The sequence below is a fragment of the Pleuronectes platessa genome, chromosome 22 (assembly GCF_947347685.1).
Source record: "Pleuronectes platessa chromosome 22, fPlePla1.1, whole genome shotgun sequence".
Lineage (NCBI taxonomy): Eukaryota > Metazoa > Chordata > Actinopteri > Pleuronectiformes > Pleuronectidae > Pleuronectes > Pleuronectes platessa.
In genome coordinates this window covers 12,275,475-12,290,529 of record NC_070647.1, presented here as the reverse complement: position 1 = coordinate 12,290,529, position 15,055 = coordinate 12,275,475, and the positions used below count along the sequence as shown (strand labels likewise).

The 15,055-nt window shown below is 41.8% G+C and overlaps 1 protein-coding gene across 6 annotated transcripts in view; it reads right to left on the bottom strand.

Annotated features, from left to right (window-relative positions):
* Positions 1-415: 415 nt before the first annotated feature.
* LOC128428494 (protein PHTF2) overlaps positions 416-15,055 on the bottom strand; it is a 33,280-nt gene continuing 18,640 nt past the window's right edge. For 3 of the 6 annotated variants that reach the window (XM_053414686.1, XM_053414687.1, XM_053414685.1), the window contains 17 exons: positions 13,699-13,755; positions 10,262-10,331; positions 9,552-9,710; positions 9,100-9,265; positions 7,363-7,527; positions 6,039-6,261; positions 5,535-5,940; positions 5,379-5,446; positions 5,101-5,229; positions 4,875-4,960; positions 4,536-4,728; positions 4,324-4,455; positions 4,141-4,227; positions 3,704-3,859; positions 3,532-3,627; positions 3,317-3,442; positions 416-2,734 (listed from right to left, as the gene is read on the bottom strand). In XM_053414686.1, coding sequence (XP_053270661.1) covers positions 2,714-2,734; positions 3,317-3,442; positions 3,532-3,627; positions 3,704-3,859; positions 4,141-4,227; positions 4,324-4,455; positions 4,536-4,728; positions 4,875-4,960; positions 5,101-5,229; positions 5,379-5,446; positions 5,535-5,940; positions 6,039-6,261; positions 7,363-7,527; positions 9,100-9,265; positions 9,552-9,710; positions 10,262-10,331; positions 13,699-13,755 — 2,340 coding nt within the window. In that variant the 3' untranslated portion in view covers positions 416-2,713. Of the gene's footprint in view, positions 2,735-3,316; positions 3,443-3,531; positions 3,628-3,703; positions 3,860-4,140; positions 4,228-4,323; positions 4,456-4,535; positions 4,729-4,874; positions 4,961-5,100; positions 5,230-5,378; positions 5,447-5,534; positions 5,941-6,038; positions 6,262-7,362; positions 7,528-9,075; positions 9,266-9,551; positions 9,711-10,261; positions 10,332-13,698; positions 13,756-15,055 lie in introns of all 6 variants that reach the window. The other 3 variants (XM_053414688.1, XM_053414689.1, XM_053414690.1) reach the window with 3 other exon arrangements.

Below are 15,055 nucleotides of genomic sequence, written 5' to 3'. Positions count from 1 at the left end.
TTTTCTTTTCTAGATTTTTCCTTAAATGTTTTGCTGCCTTTTATATTTTCTAGATTTTTGCCTGAAAACCGTAACTGTGGTGTGGTCTTCTAGATTCTTCCTGAACCGTTAAATTGCTGCGTTTTCTTTTCTAGCTTTTTGTTGGCACCCTTAATGCCAACATGTTTCCTTTCCGAGATACTGGTCAGCACAATTTATTACTACATTTTACATTTAAAACATCTCAACAAAGATTAACAACTAAACAGCTTAACTTTCTCTGGTTCAGTGAAGTAAACTACCATGTGCTGCCTGGCCTTACTACCATAAAGATGGAAGAAGCTGCGCAGGGTCAAATAAGTCTACCGTAAGTGCGACACAAAGTGTGCATGTTTCATGATTTGATTTTTTTAAATTGAAAGACAAGAGTCATTAGTGAGTCAACAACTGTTTCTTTTATTTTTCTTATAAAAAAAATGTAGACCTTATGGACTGAACGGTTCACAAAAAAAATATTCTGTTCAGGTAAACAGAATCACAACAGTTTTTTTTTAACCTAGACTCCTTTCATACACACAAGTCAAACTTCTTTGTTCCTTAAAAACATGTATCGTTTCAACAAGCGTGAGGGACAAACAATCTTAACAAAAGAAAAAGTGAGAGAACAGAGCGAAAGGTCAAAAAGAAAAGAAAAATACAACTTGAAGAATTTCCAAAGGGAAACAGATTTTAAAGCATAACGCTGCAAATACATTCTTTCTTTTTCCCCAGAGAATAAGAAAAACAAACAATAAGCACTTTGGTCTTCCTCCTCAAACACACTGAAGATAACTATGCTAGCATTGTAACGAGTGACGCTAGTTTCAGTTAGCAACGTGCTAACCCATGAACTGAGGCAACAATTTACGTCAGCATTTAAATCACGTGAGATATTTTCTGCGAGCATGAGAACTTCACGTACCATGTAGAATGAACTTCAAGAGCGATGTGAATATTTAGATCACAGCAAACTTTGTCAAGCAGGTGAGGTACAAAACAAATCTCTAACATTGAGACGAGATGAAATTTATTTTTCTTCCATTTAAAATCGGTTTTGTTTTTCCTAAAGTGCATTTCTTCAATCACGCTCATGTTTTAACTGCAGGGGGAGGAGCCTATGACGGACAGAGGATGAACCGTCTCATGCTAATGAACATGTAGCTTTTAATTTAAGAAATAATCAAATTGACTCAGATACAAACAAATCAAATTGTCCCAAAATGTTGGGAGCAGACGGAATAAGTTCTCGAACTAAAAACATTAAAAAGGCATCAGCCAAAACAAAAATTATTTTGTAAAGAGCCAACTTTCAATATTTGAATCAACAGGCTGGTTATTGCAATTATGTTTTTATATTTTGCAATATAATTTCTCATTGTAGAACAGTGGATGTCCACAAATCAGTCACTTGAGAAAATAATCTGGGGAACAGGCAGCTGATAATTGTCTATAAAAAATAGAAACCACAAATTTAAGTTAGGAAGTTAAGATGCAGCGGTAGGATCAATCTGAGCAGGAGTTAAAAAAAGAAGAAGCTTGAGGTAAACAACCGTCAACTCCACTTAAGAAGCTGTTTGGAAGCTCGTTCATTACCTGCATGTTGTACCAAACTGTGTATGAAAATAACCTGAACTACATCAGATCAGTTATTACCTTCATATGTTGCTGGAAATACTGTCCAAGGGAAAAAGTAAACAAATACAAAAGGGTATTTGATTGGATTTAACTTGCTGCAGTGAAGAGACCTTCAGCAAACCCTCAACTGTGTTTCACTCTCACTCCAGAGTCAATGTCACACGTTGTTATTTCCATTACCTGGATGATTGTGTCTTTGCGGTGCCGACGTCGGCTGCTTTTTCAAAGTAAGAACGAAACCAGGAGCAACTTTCTCAGGTAAGTCGGCAAAAAAATAAAATAAACTTAACCTACCAAACAATTCTGTTAACATCCAATACTGTTGTATGCTTTGAAATCCAGGAGCTGGTTTAAACAGTGAACAGAGAGCAGTTGTAGATAAATGGTTCAGATACAGAGGAAATTAAAAAAAACTGACAATTCTTACATTCTTCTGTCAGAATACCAGGTTATAAATTTGTCGTTCAGGATAATTATGAGTAACTTTAATTGTAGTTTGATCTTGGTACACACTGAGGTTTTATTTAACACATCAGTTGTCGTCTGAGAGATTGTACGTGTGTTTCAACTTTAGAAAGTCAACTGAGAAGAAAACCACTGGACTAGTATTTTTAAAAACTGATTTTAAGGTCAAAACAGAGCTTCGAGTTTTGCTTTGAAACTCTCTCAACATAAATAACTTTAAGCAAGTAAAACACAAAAAATGACAATACAAAGACTTTCGCCCGTTCGGCAGTTCAAAACTTAACCTTCAAATTTGCAAATAAGCTGAAATGAAAACTGCAGCGGAGGACCTAAACTATCACAATAACAATAATAATAATTTATGCTTATAATACTTTGTGTTGACAGGTAAAATAATATAGTTTTGTGCGGTAAAAACACAAAAAAATGGAAACAAACTAGAATTCAAAGAAACCCTAAGTAAAAACACTGAGTGGGTAAATAAATAGTTTGTGAATTGCACAAAGTGAGAACGTTGACGGTCAGAGCTCCGATATGTTGAGACCGACGCTCAGTCTTTCAGTCAGTGACGTCGACCCTCCTCCTCGTCTCTCTGTCACGATTTGATCTTCCACAGCTGTCGACACAAACAAACAAACAAACAAACTGCTGTTAGGCTTCATACGACAAACACGATGTGATAAAGCCAAAAAAAAACATTTGTAAGAATCAACTTCAAATGCTGAATGAAGACTCAGTTTTAAGAATAAAAATCAGAGAGAACATATAAGAACTTTAAATCCAATAGTTTATTTACTATATTAATTCTGCTTATTTTCATGATGAGAGAATACTACAGGTAAGTCTTGTTTACAAGGGTCAGGATTGGCTGGTTGCTCAAACAGACCAGTGTCCAGCCAATCACATAACTGGCTCAACTGTTTGTTTGACAACAATTTCTATATGTAAATTATTGAAAATTGTAGCTTGAATGTCTTTGAGCGTGAGCCGTCACTTTCCAGAATATCTTCAGATTAAAATGTATTAACTCATTAAGTGTCCAGCAGAGGGCGCTCATTACCATTGTAAGTGATGCTACAACTTTTGAAAGAATTGTTTATCGTGTCAAATTCCTGAATCCCTGTATTTCACTGGTCATGTGTCTTCATGGGTGGCACTAGTGTGTCTGTGTAGAACAGTGAGGTGAACACACACTGACCTTCAGGTTAAATCCTAACAGGTCCGAGATGACCCCTGACACGGCCGACAGGATGACCACCTGCGTGATGTTGTAGAGCAGAGGGTTCATGGTCAACCCGTACAACCTGAACGGAGTATCCAGCTCCTGCACACAGAGACACCAGTCAGGTTATTAAACATTTATCTATTAGATGTTTTGCAGAAGGGTCTCAGTAGAGTTAGGAGTCTCTTTACCTTGAGTAGTTTAGTCGCCAGCTTTAACACATTGTTGACCAGAGTCAGCTCCTCTTTCTTGTTTGGCTTCTTCTCCATCTTCAGGTACAGGTTGATCTGTCAAATGGAACCATGTTTAAAACACGTGTCTGCTGTGTGTTCATGTGTGTGTGTGTTTTTTCTGTGTTGGTACCTGTTCAGTGAGCAGGATGGAGGTGTTGCTGTACTTCTTGCTGGTCTCGGAGCCCAGCGTGACGAACCGGAGCAGGAACAGAGACAGACTGGAGCACCAGATCACCAGCTCCCAGTTGTAGTGACACTCCAGGAAGGTCTCGTGGACGTGGAGCAACTGACCACAGACAGAGAACAACGTTATTCAGTCCCTAGACAAACTTAGAGCCACTATCTTATGCTCCAGTCTACATCAACACTGAAGCTACATTCATTTGACTTGAATGTGCAGTGAAATCCAGATACTGCCTCTAGTGGTCAGGAAGAAATCTCACAGAAACAGTGTTGCGCTTTGAGGTTCGTCGTTACATAATGTGATGAGCTCATAAATATAAACCAAGCATTGATAAGCTTAATATTAACATGTGGACACAATCAGCTGCAGTACGAGTTACATACCTGAGCACAGCAGATGAAGACGACCGACAGAGTGAGCAGGAAGGCTGAGGACACGATCACGTCCACGGAGCGCTGAGGACCCCGTCTCTGCACAGAGAGTCACTCACTGTGTGAATACTGAACTCAAATCACCAAGCACAGCTACTGAACCTCTCATTAGAGTTGGGGGGGGAGGGGTGGTACCTTGAGGTATGAGCGCAGCGACAGCCACATCTTGATGTTCTGAACTTTCTTCAGCCTGAAATGAGGAACCTCGGACTTCCTGGCTCTGCGGGCCGACGTCAGGTGACCAAACAGCTTGGCGAACAGGAGCCTCTGAAACAACAAGTGGACGGTTCAGCCTCAAGAATCGAACTCTTTGGTTGAGCTGCAGATTTAGAATGTGATGATCTCACCTGTTTGTACGTCCTCTCTGCTACGCTGAGCAGGAAGAAGAAGAGCCACGTGAGGCACACACGCACCAGGAAGCTCAGCGTGACCATGGTGATGACCATGGCGTCTGATCCAGACCCGCCCCCCAGGGCCACAGACAGAAGCTCATTGGCTGAGAGCGTGGTCAGCTGATCAAAGTCTCGGTACTGAGCCAGCCTGAAGGAGAGGACAAACACTGACGTGAGTAAAGTGTTCATGTTTCTTTTACCTTTTTATAACTGATCAAATAATGAAAATATGTAATCTGTAGTAGCTAAATTAAAATTATATTTAGGATTTATTTAATGTTTTGTCATATTAACCTGTATGCAAACGGTGTGAGTCCAAGTGTCACTGAGACCAGGTTCCCAAACACCTGGTAACCGATACCAGGAGTGTAGAGATTCACCTGTGGAGGAGAAACAATGTGATTAATGTGATTAATGTTCATATGTTTTTAATCCTTCTCTTTCTCAGTTTTCAGATGTGATAATAGAATTTGTACTTGTAGAAAACAGTCACTTTGAAATCAGAGTCCCCATCACTCACCTTGTTCATGATCATGCCGCTGATCTCCAGGACGGACATGTCGGCCTTCTTACAGTCGTTTCCCTCCCACACTATAGCGCTCACTCTCTCCAGGCCGGGGTTGGTGCTGTGCAGCCACGGAACGTGACCCTGAAGAGAAACACACAACTTCAGTCAGCACATTAACATTTAATTATCTAACAGTTATACTTAAATATGATCTAAAGTAACTCAGTAAACAATGAAGTCCGATATCTGACTTCTATAAATATTTAAAACAGGATGTGAAGTTCACAGACCTGATGGAAAGGGTCGTCTCTGTATTCCTTCTTAGCAGGAGAGCACACGGGTGTTCCTCCTTCTCCCTCTGCACAAACACCAGCCACAGAGTGTTACTTTCTATGAGCACATTAAATGAGCCACATGTTTTCTCTCTGCAGATGTTTTCCTCTGACCTGTTTCTGATGTACACGAGGATCTGCACTCGGCACAGTGCAGGAAGTCCTCCCACATCAGGTCCTCCGTCTCCGACTCGTGACGAGTGCTCTCCGAGTCCTGAGTCCTCAGACTGGAACACCTGGAGCTGCAGCTGGTGCCGGACTTGGGGACGTCCTGACACAAGACGAGACAGATTGTTGTCTTAACGTCCTTTTCTTCTTTGACAAATATGAAATAAACTATTTTGAAAGGTTTACATGCTGTGTGTGTGTTTACCTCCACAGCGTAGTGTTTCTTGTAGTGGTGAGTGCTCTTGCGGTTTCTGAGCGTACAGTCACTGTTCATTCTTTCCACCCCCCTGCGGAGGGCGCTGTAGGAGGCTTCGGGGTCCTCCTCGCTGGACGCCTCATCTGATGCTGGCTCCTGTAACACACAACACATCAGCCAAATACAGGAGGGCCCCTCGTCTAGACATAAATCTATTCATCAACAGTAAACTCAATGACGGATGGATGGATCACCTTGATGCCGCTGGGCAGCATCAGACCCGCGGGGCGAGCTGCTTGAGGCGGCTGGACGAGAGCGGTCCAGCACGGCTCGTCTGCCCTGTTCAACAAATCACATCGCTGCTCGTGGAGCTGAAGCCCCTCCTCGCTGCTGCGATTGGTCACACGACCGTCCAGCGACACGTAGCCGTTATCCGTCTCGGTAGATTTGTCGATGGAGAGCTTGGACTTCTTGGATCTTTGGGAGGAAATGAAGGGAGGAGAAGAAAAGACGAGTAGAGAGGTAGATGAAGGAGAACGCTCGGATTTGAGGGCCTGCAGAGTCACAGGAGCCGAGTCACAGAAGCAACATGCAGTGGAGCGGGATGCATTCAACACTATGGAACATTCATTCAAAATGAACAACGAGACACTGAGTAAATTAAAGAATTAGAAAACATGCAAAACCTGATTAAATTAGTAACTCAAGCGCAGTCTGACTTTTTCTCACGAATATAAATTTGAAATAAAGTTTTTAAAAAAAAGAAGGAAGAGAGTGAGTGAGTGAATCAGTGGTTTGGTAAATGGACGACAGAAGAAAATGAACTGATGGAGGAGTAGTTGTCTTCAATTCAGCTCGGAAGTGAGTGTGACAGACGATCAATGAATGAAATGAATGAAGAGACTGAATCAGGAGTTGGTTTGGAAGCTGAACATGTTCCACACTGTTGCTGGAAGCGGATCAGAGCAGAAGCACATGGGGAAGCAGCAAATGGTCACGTGTCTCTGTAGGAATCAGTCGTTTGGTTTGACGACTCATCTCTGAAACTAACGGTTGATTTATTGGATTCAATTTTCAATTTAAGAGTCATGACCCCGTCTGCTTCTTTCAAATATAGCTTGTCCAGCATTTGTATTTAAATTAGCTGCAAAGTCTCCTTGTTCCCACTTGAGATGGAGATGTTGCTTTTGTTTATCAACTGGCAGGTCAAGACATTTTCTCTTCTTATCAATTTGTCAAACACTATTTACATTTGGAGAGCAGGTCAATCATCTAATCCATCTCCAGGAGGATAGAAGTTCACAGTGCGACAGGAGAGGAGGTGACGTTGCAGCTAAAGAAGCTCCGGCTAGATCTGAGTCAGGGCAGGGATTCAGGCTTTTATTTTGAAAACCCAAGATTTAATTTTTAGAGTTTTAATACAGATATCGAGATGAATTTACATTATTTCCATGTACATATATTGACTCGGTCTTTTAGGATTTAGGGCCAATATTCCACTTGATGATTTTGAGCCTGAAGCCCGACCCCGCCTTTGTTTATCGTCGTGTAGGAAGACGGGAAACGAGAGATACACACCCAGCTTTACAGATATCATGCCAGAAATCTTGGAAGAGAGTGCCCAGGCTGTATGTGGGGCTGCTGGCTGAGTGGCAGTGTGGCGCCCCCTCCTGTGTGTTATCGGTAGTGCTAGACCCATCGCCTTCCCTATGCACCTCCATCTGAGATGCCTTCCTCAACTTCCTTCAGTGTGGAAAGAGTAGAGGGTGGAGAGAGACTTAGAGCGGACGTGGACACTGAGGAGCTCCAGCACCGTGTCCACAGGGAACCAGCTCGTCCCAGTAATAATATATCTTTAGTCCTCACTGCACCGAGTGCTAATAGCTCAACTTTAACAAACTGAACAGAGCAGTGTGAGATCCTGGGACCCGCTGGACACGGAGGCTGATACTGTTAAAGGCTAACTCCACCAAAATCTGCTTTTAGGTTTTTATTCTGCAAAAGTAGACATTTTCATAAAAGGTCAAATATAATAGCTTCGTGGTTTTATATTTTCCAAACATTATTTGGTAAACATGGGCCAAGGATTGTTTATTTATTAAATGATAAAATTACAAAAAGTTGAATGTCTATTATTCAGAATAAAACAAGTTTGATTTTGCAGAATTGCTCCTAATCTCTCGCCACATCTCAAAATGTAGCGGACAGAGGGGAGATAACTTTAGTTTTTTTTTTTATTTAAAGGCAGGAGGAAACCAGACATTCTGGAATTGTTTTCAAAGATCACTGGTCAGAGAAAAATACAACAACTGGTTTTGATTCATGAGATCAAAGTAGCTTATTTGAGAAACAGGTGGTCAGCCAAGTTATTTCCTTAAAAAACGAAATGGAAAGGATCTAGTGGAAAATGTAAAGAGTGAAATTTGGGATTGTAAATGTGATTCCTGCCCAGAAACTGATTTGTCCATGAGATGAAACGTCTATAACAGCTGAACGAGTAAAATAGACAGATACAGAGAAACATTCAGGGGAACAGAATCAACTTTGTGTGAAATAAATGTGGTAACTCATAATCAAGAAATAATCCTGAATGGAAGGAGAACGACTAAAACCTCCCATCGTCCAATTTTCTTCCCTGAAAATTGCCTTTCGCGTTTTCTCAGAAAAAGCAGCCGCACACTGACAAGCTTCAAACCAACAAAAACACAACCTGCAAATCTCAACACTACAAAAACACACACAGTAAAAACAAACTCCTTTCTACTTTCACACGGTGAATCTCTTTGTCCTTTATCAGGGAGAAGTTTCAGCTGTCGGTCAAATGTCTCGACCCATTTGCTGCTTTGCGATTGAATCAGATCAGATGTGGTGTTGTGTGTGCTGGATTATAAATGATGGAGTGTGAAGTCGCTGATTTGACTGAAACCTTCTCCGTGATAAACTCATTTAGATTTTGAGTGGGAGAAGCTGACGGAGGAGTCGGCAGAAGGCAAACGACGAAGACAACAAAACACTGTTTCCACACCTTTCCTCCTCCACTCTCTGTCTCATGCTGCATTATCTTCACCCCCCTTGGTCTGTCTCTTCTTATGTCTCCCTTCTCTCTGTGTGCAGTGTCCTCTGTCTCCTACATGACTCATCCGTTACCCCCTCTCTCTATATTGTCGTCTACTTTGCTTCACCTGCAGCTTCCCTCCCTCTCTCCCTTGCTTTAAATCCTCATTTGCTTGACCTTCCCTCCTCCGCATCATTTCTGTCTCTCCTCTACCATCCTTTCCTCATCAGTATTACCTTTTTTCTTCCCCCCGTGCGTACCTGCGTCTCTTCCCCCCGCTGCTGGAGGGGGGCTTCGGCGTCCTGGTGGAGACGATCTGACAGTGGACGGTGCCGAGCAGCAACATGAGCCAGATGGCTCCGAACACCTCGGTGGTCGGTATCCCATGAGGCTGAGGGATGGACACATACAGGGCTGCTGCTGCCACTGTCGGACAGAGAGACACGTGTTGTTACAACTTCATCAACAGCAAATAAACAAAGGTGTCCCTGTTGGTGTCTGTACACAGATTTGTACCTAAAAGCATCCATAGTCTGCAAGATAATGGAAAAACTACTAAATATATTTCCAGGAATTTCTATAACTACAGACGCTGAATTTGTATTCTCTTATATAACTTTGTGAGATAGGGACCACTGCAATATTTGTTTGAAAGAATGTTTTTTTGTGTGAAAGTAAGAAACAACACATAATCATCTCTTAACAGACTTACGTTGCAGTACATAAAGAGCCAGGAGTAAAAGATAAATGGCTCTGGACGTGACCTGGATCCACCAGCGGTAAAAGAACGGGAAGAAGACGACCCGGACGATGCCCTTCCTGGTCAGCGACGTCCACGGGCTCTCGGGTTTGGCCTTGGCAAACGCCGACCCTGGGGGGGGGGGGGAGGAGATTAAGAACACACACTCAGTTTAATGAGAAGAGGTAATTAAGGTCAACGACTCTGTGGTGAGAAGAAAAGGTAATTCATCCTGGAGTCACAACGGAGCTGTGCGTTTTCTTTTCATCTTTTACTTCCTCCTTCTCTGATTGTCTAATCCTTTTGTCTTTTTTAATCTCTGGATCTTTCTCCACATCCATCATCCATACCCGTCTCATCTACTCTCTTCCTTCGTTGACTCTCTTTCTTCCTGTGCAATGAAATAACAATGAGGAATTTGACTGATCCGATGAATAATTGAACGTGTGATGAATATGAGACTGAGAGACGAAGAGATGAGAGCTGAGATAGAGGGATGAGGACGGAGGAGGCAGAGAAGAAGAGGGACAGGAGGTTGGCACGGCAACACAGGCATCTCAGATTCACGTGCGTTATGTTAATGTGATGTCGACCGATTTTAGCTTCAGTGGGGGTTGTGATTGTCCTGACAGATACGACACATACACACAGACACACACACACAGTAGAGCCACTTTTCTCACCTCTGACCAAGTCCACGTCGATAAGATCGGGTTTGACATGTCCCGTCTTCTTTGGCTTGTTCCTCAAGCCCTGAAGGGGGAGACAGAGAGTCAGAGTTAATGACAGACAAAATAAAATGATCATCTCTCACTCTCTCCCTCTTTTAAACACACAAGCACACACACACACACTTCTCGCCATCTTGAACATCAAGTCTCCACAAGAAAATAAAGCAAGCCCACACAGGTCTACAGTAATTCTACTGCAGCAGGCTTCTTGTGCACTTTGTAAGAACTCACACACACACGCACAAACACATTCATTAAGTGTTTGAGGAGACACACGGTGCACTCACACAGCTACTGGCTCTACCCGCTATTAAACAGCAGATTTACTCACATCTAACAGATCAATCTATGTTTTCACCCGAGCTCATCTCTGTGACGGACTGATTCCGTCTGAATGTTTGACTTTAGTTTACGTGTGTGGATGAATTCACATGAAGAAAGACGAAACCTCCGGCTTTCCTTCATCCCAGTGAGGTTCGCGGTTATAGCTCCCCTGTGGCACGCTCACTTCCTGTGGCTGCCTCTCACTTCCTCCTCTGATGCATTCGCTATATCGGAGTGTGTGCGAGGAGAGAAACTGCTCAGTCAGCTGTGATGACAAACTAAAATGTTACCAGTAACTATAAATTATGGAAATCAAATGTGTAGGGTGTTTATGAGAGCCTCTGTGTGAGTGAATACAAATAAAAATTGTTTTATCAGTGTGTGTGTTTTTTTTTTATACTCAGTTTTAACACCATCAATCCAGAGAGTGGATACATAAACTTTACAAAGCCTGAATCAGAGACAAACAATCATAACAAAATACTTTCAAAGCTTTGAAAGCTCACGTTTTAAGTGTGTGTGAGTCACGTTGAATAAAGTGCAGATGAAACACACTTGAATGAGACGCCCTCATGCTAATGTTTACATTCAGACCAGTCAAGTTCTCCCTTATCACTCAATGGTCTTATACTGAGGCTGGATGGAGGCTTTTATCTGTGAACTGCATGACCAATGAGCTGATACGCTGTGTGTGTCAGTGTGTGTGTGTGTGTGTGTGTGTGTGTGTGTGTGACGATCGATAGCTTCCTCCTGGCAGTAGATTTACAACAGCAGTAAAGTCTGTTTCTCCTTTTCTCTTATCTATCCATCATGGTATCTGTATAAACTAGTTTTTCCTGCAGTTACACGTTACGTTACCAAGTCGAACGACAACCTGTATGAATTCCAAAGAGATTCCAAAGAGATAAGGTTTGTGTTATTTTCTGCTTTATATTTTCCTCACTATAAGCTGCTGTCGGGATTATATCATTTATTTGTCCACCCTTGAACGACTGAAATAGCACATTAATGTATTCTAACCCTAAACCTAGACGAATATGCTGTAGTTTTCAGTTTGCACCAGCAGATGGAGACTGGTTTTCCTCTTACGAGTTATATTTAGTTGATTTAGTCAATTTGGGTTATTTCTGGTATTTTTAAAATGGCGAGATTGACAATAAACCCAAGTGTGAAGCTTTCTGGAGAAGCAGGACTGAGAGTTTTATTCACACAATGGAATTAAAGTGTCTTATCTGTTTTTGCACAGTCAGTTCAGATCAGAAGGATAAAAACTCACTGTAAATAACCTCACTGTAATCACCTCTGTTATTAGATACCAATTATACTTATACAAACTATGTGCAGAGTTCATTTGCAGACGAACAAATCTACAAAGAAGAACAGTAAACACCACCTCCTACTCCGGATATCTCTTTCTGTTTTTATGAGCCCATAAACAGGATAATTAGCACTTCATAGATGTGAAGAGAGCGAGAGCGATATAGAGAGACAAAGAAAGAGAGAACTAGATAAATGGAACAGTTTGTCCAACTGGGGACAAAAGCTGTGACCCTATTTTGGAAAAAGATGATGGGAGTTGAGGAAAAGTGTGTGTGTGAGTGAGTGAGAGTGTGTGTGTGGACTTTGAGCTCATTAAAGAGAGAGTCTCAGCTCTGTTTACAGGACATGAGGTGAAGTACGAGGAACAGACGGAGGTAGAAGCAGAGTAGAAACCTCTTGTTGCCAAAGCAACATACTTAGATGTTAACTCAGTTTTATATCTCCTGTCAGTGTGAGTAACTTTAAATAAGTAATTTTCAAAGTACATCCTGCCCTGAAGATACTATCTGAAGCTTCATGAGCTTCTCCAGCATCACCTCATAAACCCTGGATGTAAGAGAAGCTGCCCAATGTTTTTTAGAAGGGAGCGATGAGGATGACCTCTTAAAAGGGTCGAAGGTGAAGAGGCTTTAATTACCACGACTGAGGACTAGTAGGGAATCGCTTCGAGGCATACACACACACACACACACGAATAAAAGTGTCCTATTAACCTCATAAATGAGGCAACAAAGTAAAATTATGAAGCAGTGCAAAAAAAGGTCAACAACTAATGGTCCAGTTAGTATCGACCTCATGGATCTCACAGGACCAGTATGCTGACTCCTCTTGTAAAATGAAGTGTGTGGATTTTAAGGCCTGACTGAATATTTTGCAGAGGAACTCTAATTCACAAAGTCAGTTTACATATCAGCATTCAACAAAGTAATGGGATGTAATGTGAAAGGTGTTTAATTATGTGGGGAGGTGAAATCTGACCGACAAGCTCAAGTGATGTCAGGTTTAACAGAACCTCTGTGGCCCTTTCATCTGGTCTGATTGTGCCGAGCAACTCAAGGCTACAAAAAAAACCTGCTTTATTAAATCCATACTTTCCTTGGTCTGATTGTCACGTGGATAATGTAGGTGGAATGATTAAGTTTATATTTAAGAGAAAAGAAGCGTCTCTAGTTCTAATGCATTTATTTGGATCATTTTGAAGTTTCGGTGTCGGCACTAAACACTTCTAGAAAACACATCTACAGTGTGAGGTTAACACACACACACACACACACACACACACACACACACAGGACTCGACATAGCAACTGAACTGTGCGATCAAATCAAACACAATCTAGTGATCTACAGCATGGGTGAGCAGACGTGCACTGCGGGGCGACAGGAGAGAAGACCTCCTCCCACAGAATACTCACCAGAGATATAAACTGCAGAGGGGAAGGAAGGGAGGAAGAAGGGATGGAGGTGGAGGTGAAGAGAGGAGAGACGGGCAGGTGACACCCAGCCAGGAAGGCAGAGAGGAAAGAGTTAAAAAAATAAAATAAAGAAAACACTGGAAAAGAACTGGCGGTTTGATGAGTCAATGACAACAGATAAAAAGGAAGAAGAGACAGAACGATAGAGGAAAGTAAGACAAAGAAAGACAAGACATGTTGAATAAGTAGGAAGAAAAGTCAAACAGGGAAATGAAAAAACGGAGAGAGAGAGAGAAACATGGAGAAAACAAATAATGGAAACAAACCTACCTTTATTTCTCTTTGCTCCACTGATTTCTCCCAAATCTGTTGGTCATAGGCGCCAATCTGAAAAAAGAAATAAGAATTATAACTACAGAGAGAAGAGCGACAGCAAACAGAGCAGACCAGAGGCTTCAGTTAATATATATATAAACCTCCTGTGCACGTCAGGTCATATTTTTGATAAGAGGAAGACGAATTAAAGAACTAAACCACAACACGTTTTGCAGACGCACAACAAACTGAAGTTTCCCCAAAAAACGTTCACATCCCTGAGTAGTGACGCAGTGAACAGAGCTCAGTTTCTCATTTGAAGGAGCAATGAAAACAAATTAAAAGTGCTCTAAGTAGATCTACAAACTACTCCCAGTGTTCAAAAAGTACACAAGTCATCAAAACACCACATGTTTCTTACTTGAATTATTTATCATTGTTGTTAGCACAGAATCAAAGTGGTAGATAATGGCCCAATCAGCACAGTGCATGTTATTAACAAGGAAGTATTAGGAATATTGTTGATACTTCATAGAAGCATTTTTAAGGTCTCTGAACCTCTGAGGAGCTGCTGAGTGGATCACGCTGTCATGTCACAAACAGCACATTGTATTTACGAGTCTTCATCTCTCTTAGTCACTCTTGACCTCTGTCTCTTTTCAAAACAAAGCTCTCTAACAAGATGAACATGTCCGGAAGCCGGAATTTATCAGTGTCACACACATCGTGAGAGAAGCATGCAGCAGCACGTGTGGCTGTTATCAATAGTGTCACTCACTCACTCACTTCTTTTTAAAACCCAAAAAAATGTCAGATAAACCTCGGCTCTGACTGTTGGACATGAAGTAGAAAAGGATTCTGGGAGTTGAAAGTAAAGTTTTAGTTGCTTTTTCATAAAGTGAGAGTGTTTCAGACAAAGGGGATCGGCTGATGACGTGACCTCAGCAGATCAGTGTATTCATGCAAGTGAGTGTGTGTCTCTTAGGCATCGAGTCTGGGTCGCTGTATGAGCGGGCCAGTGGAAAGTCTGCATCTTTAATGAGACTTCATTAAAGATGGACAGAAAGATAGAGAGAGAGATATAGAGAGAGAGAGAGAGAGAGAGAGAGAGAAAGGTCAAAGACAAGGTAAGAACAGCATGAGGAGAGAGAGAGGAAGGGAAGATGACTGGAGGATGGAGAGGAGCAGTTCAAGTCACATTTTTCTGTCCAAACCCACAGTTTGTGTTGCACTGTCCCGGACACGCGGTTATTTCTTGTTTTACCCACTGTCACAAAATGAATCACATGAACAAAGCAGGCATGTTTTTATCTGAATGTCCGATCAGTCTTCAGCACAAAGTGTCTCTATGTAATGATCCTGAGCTCAAACT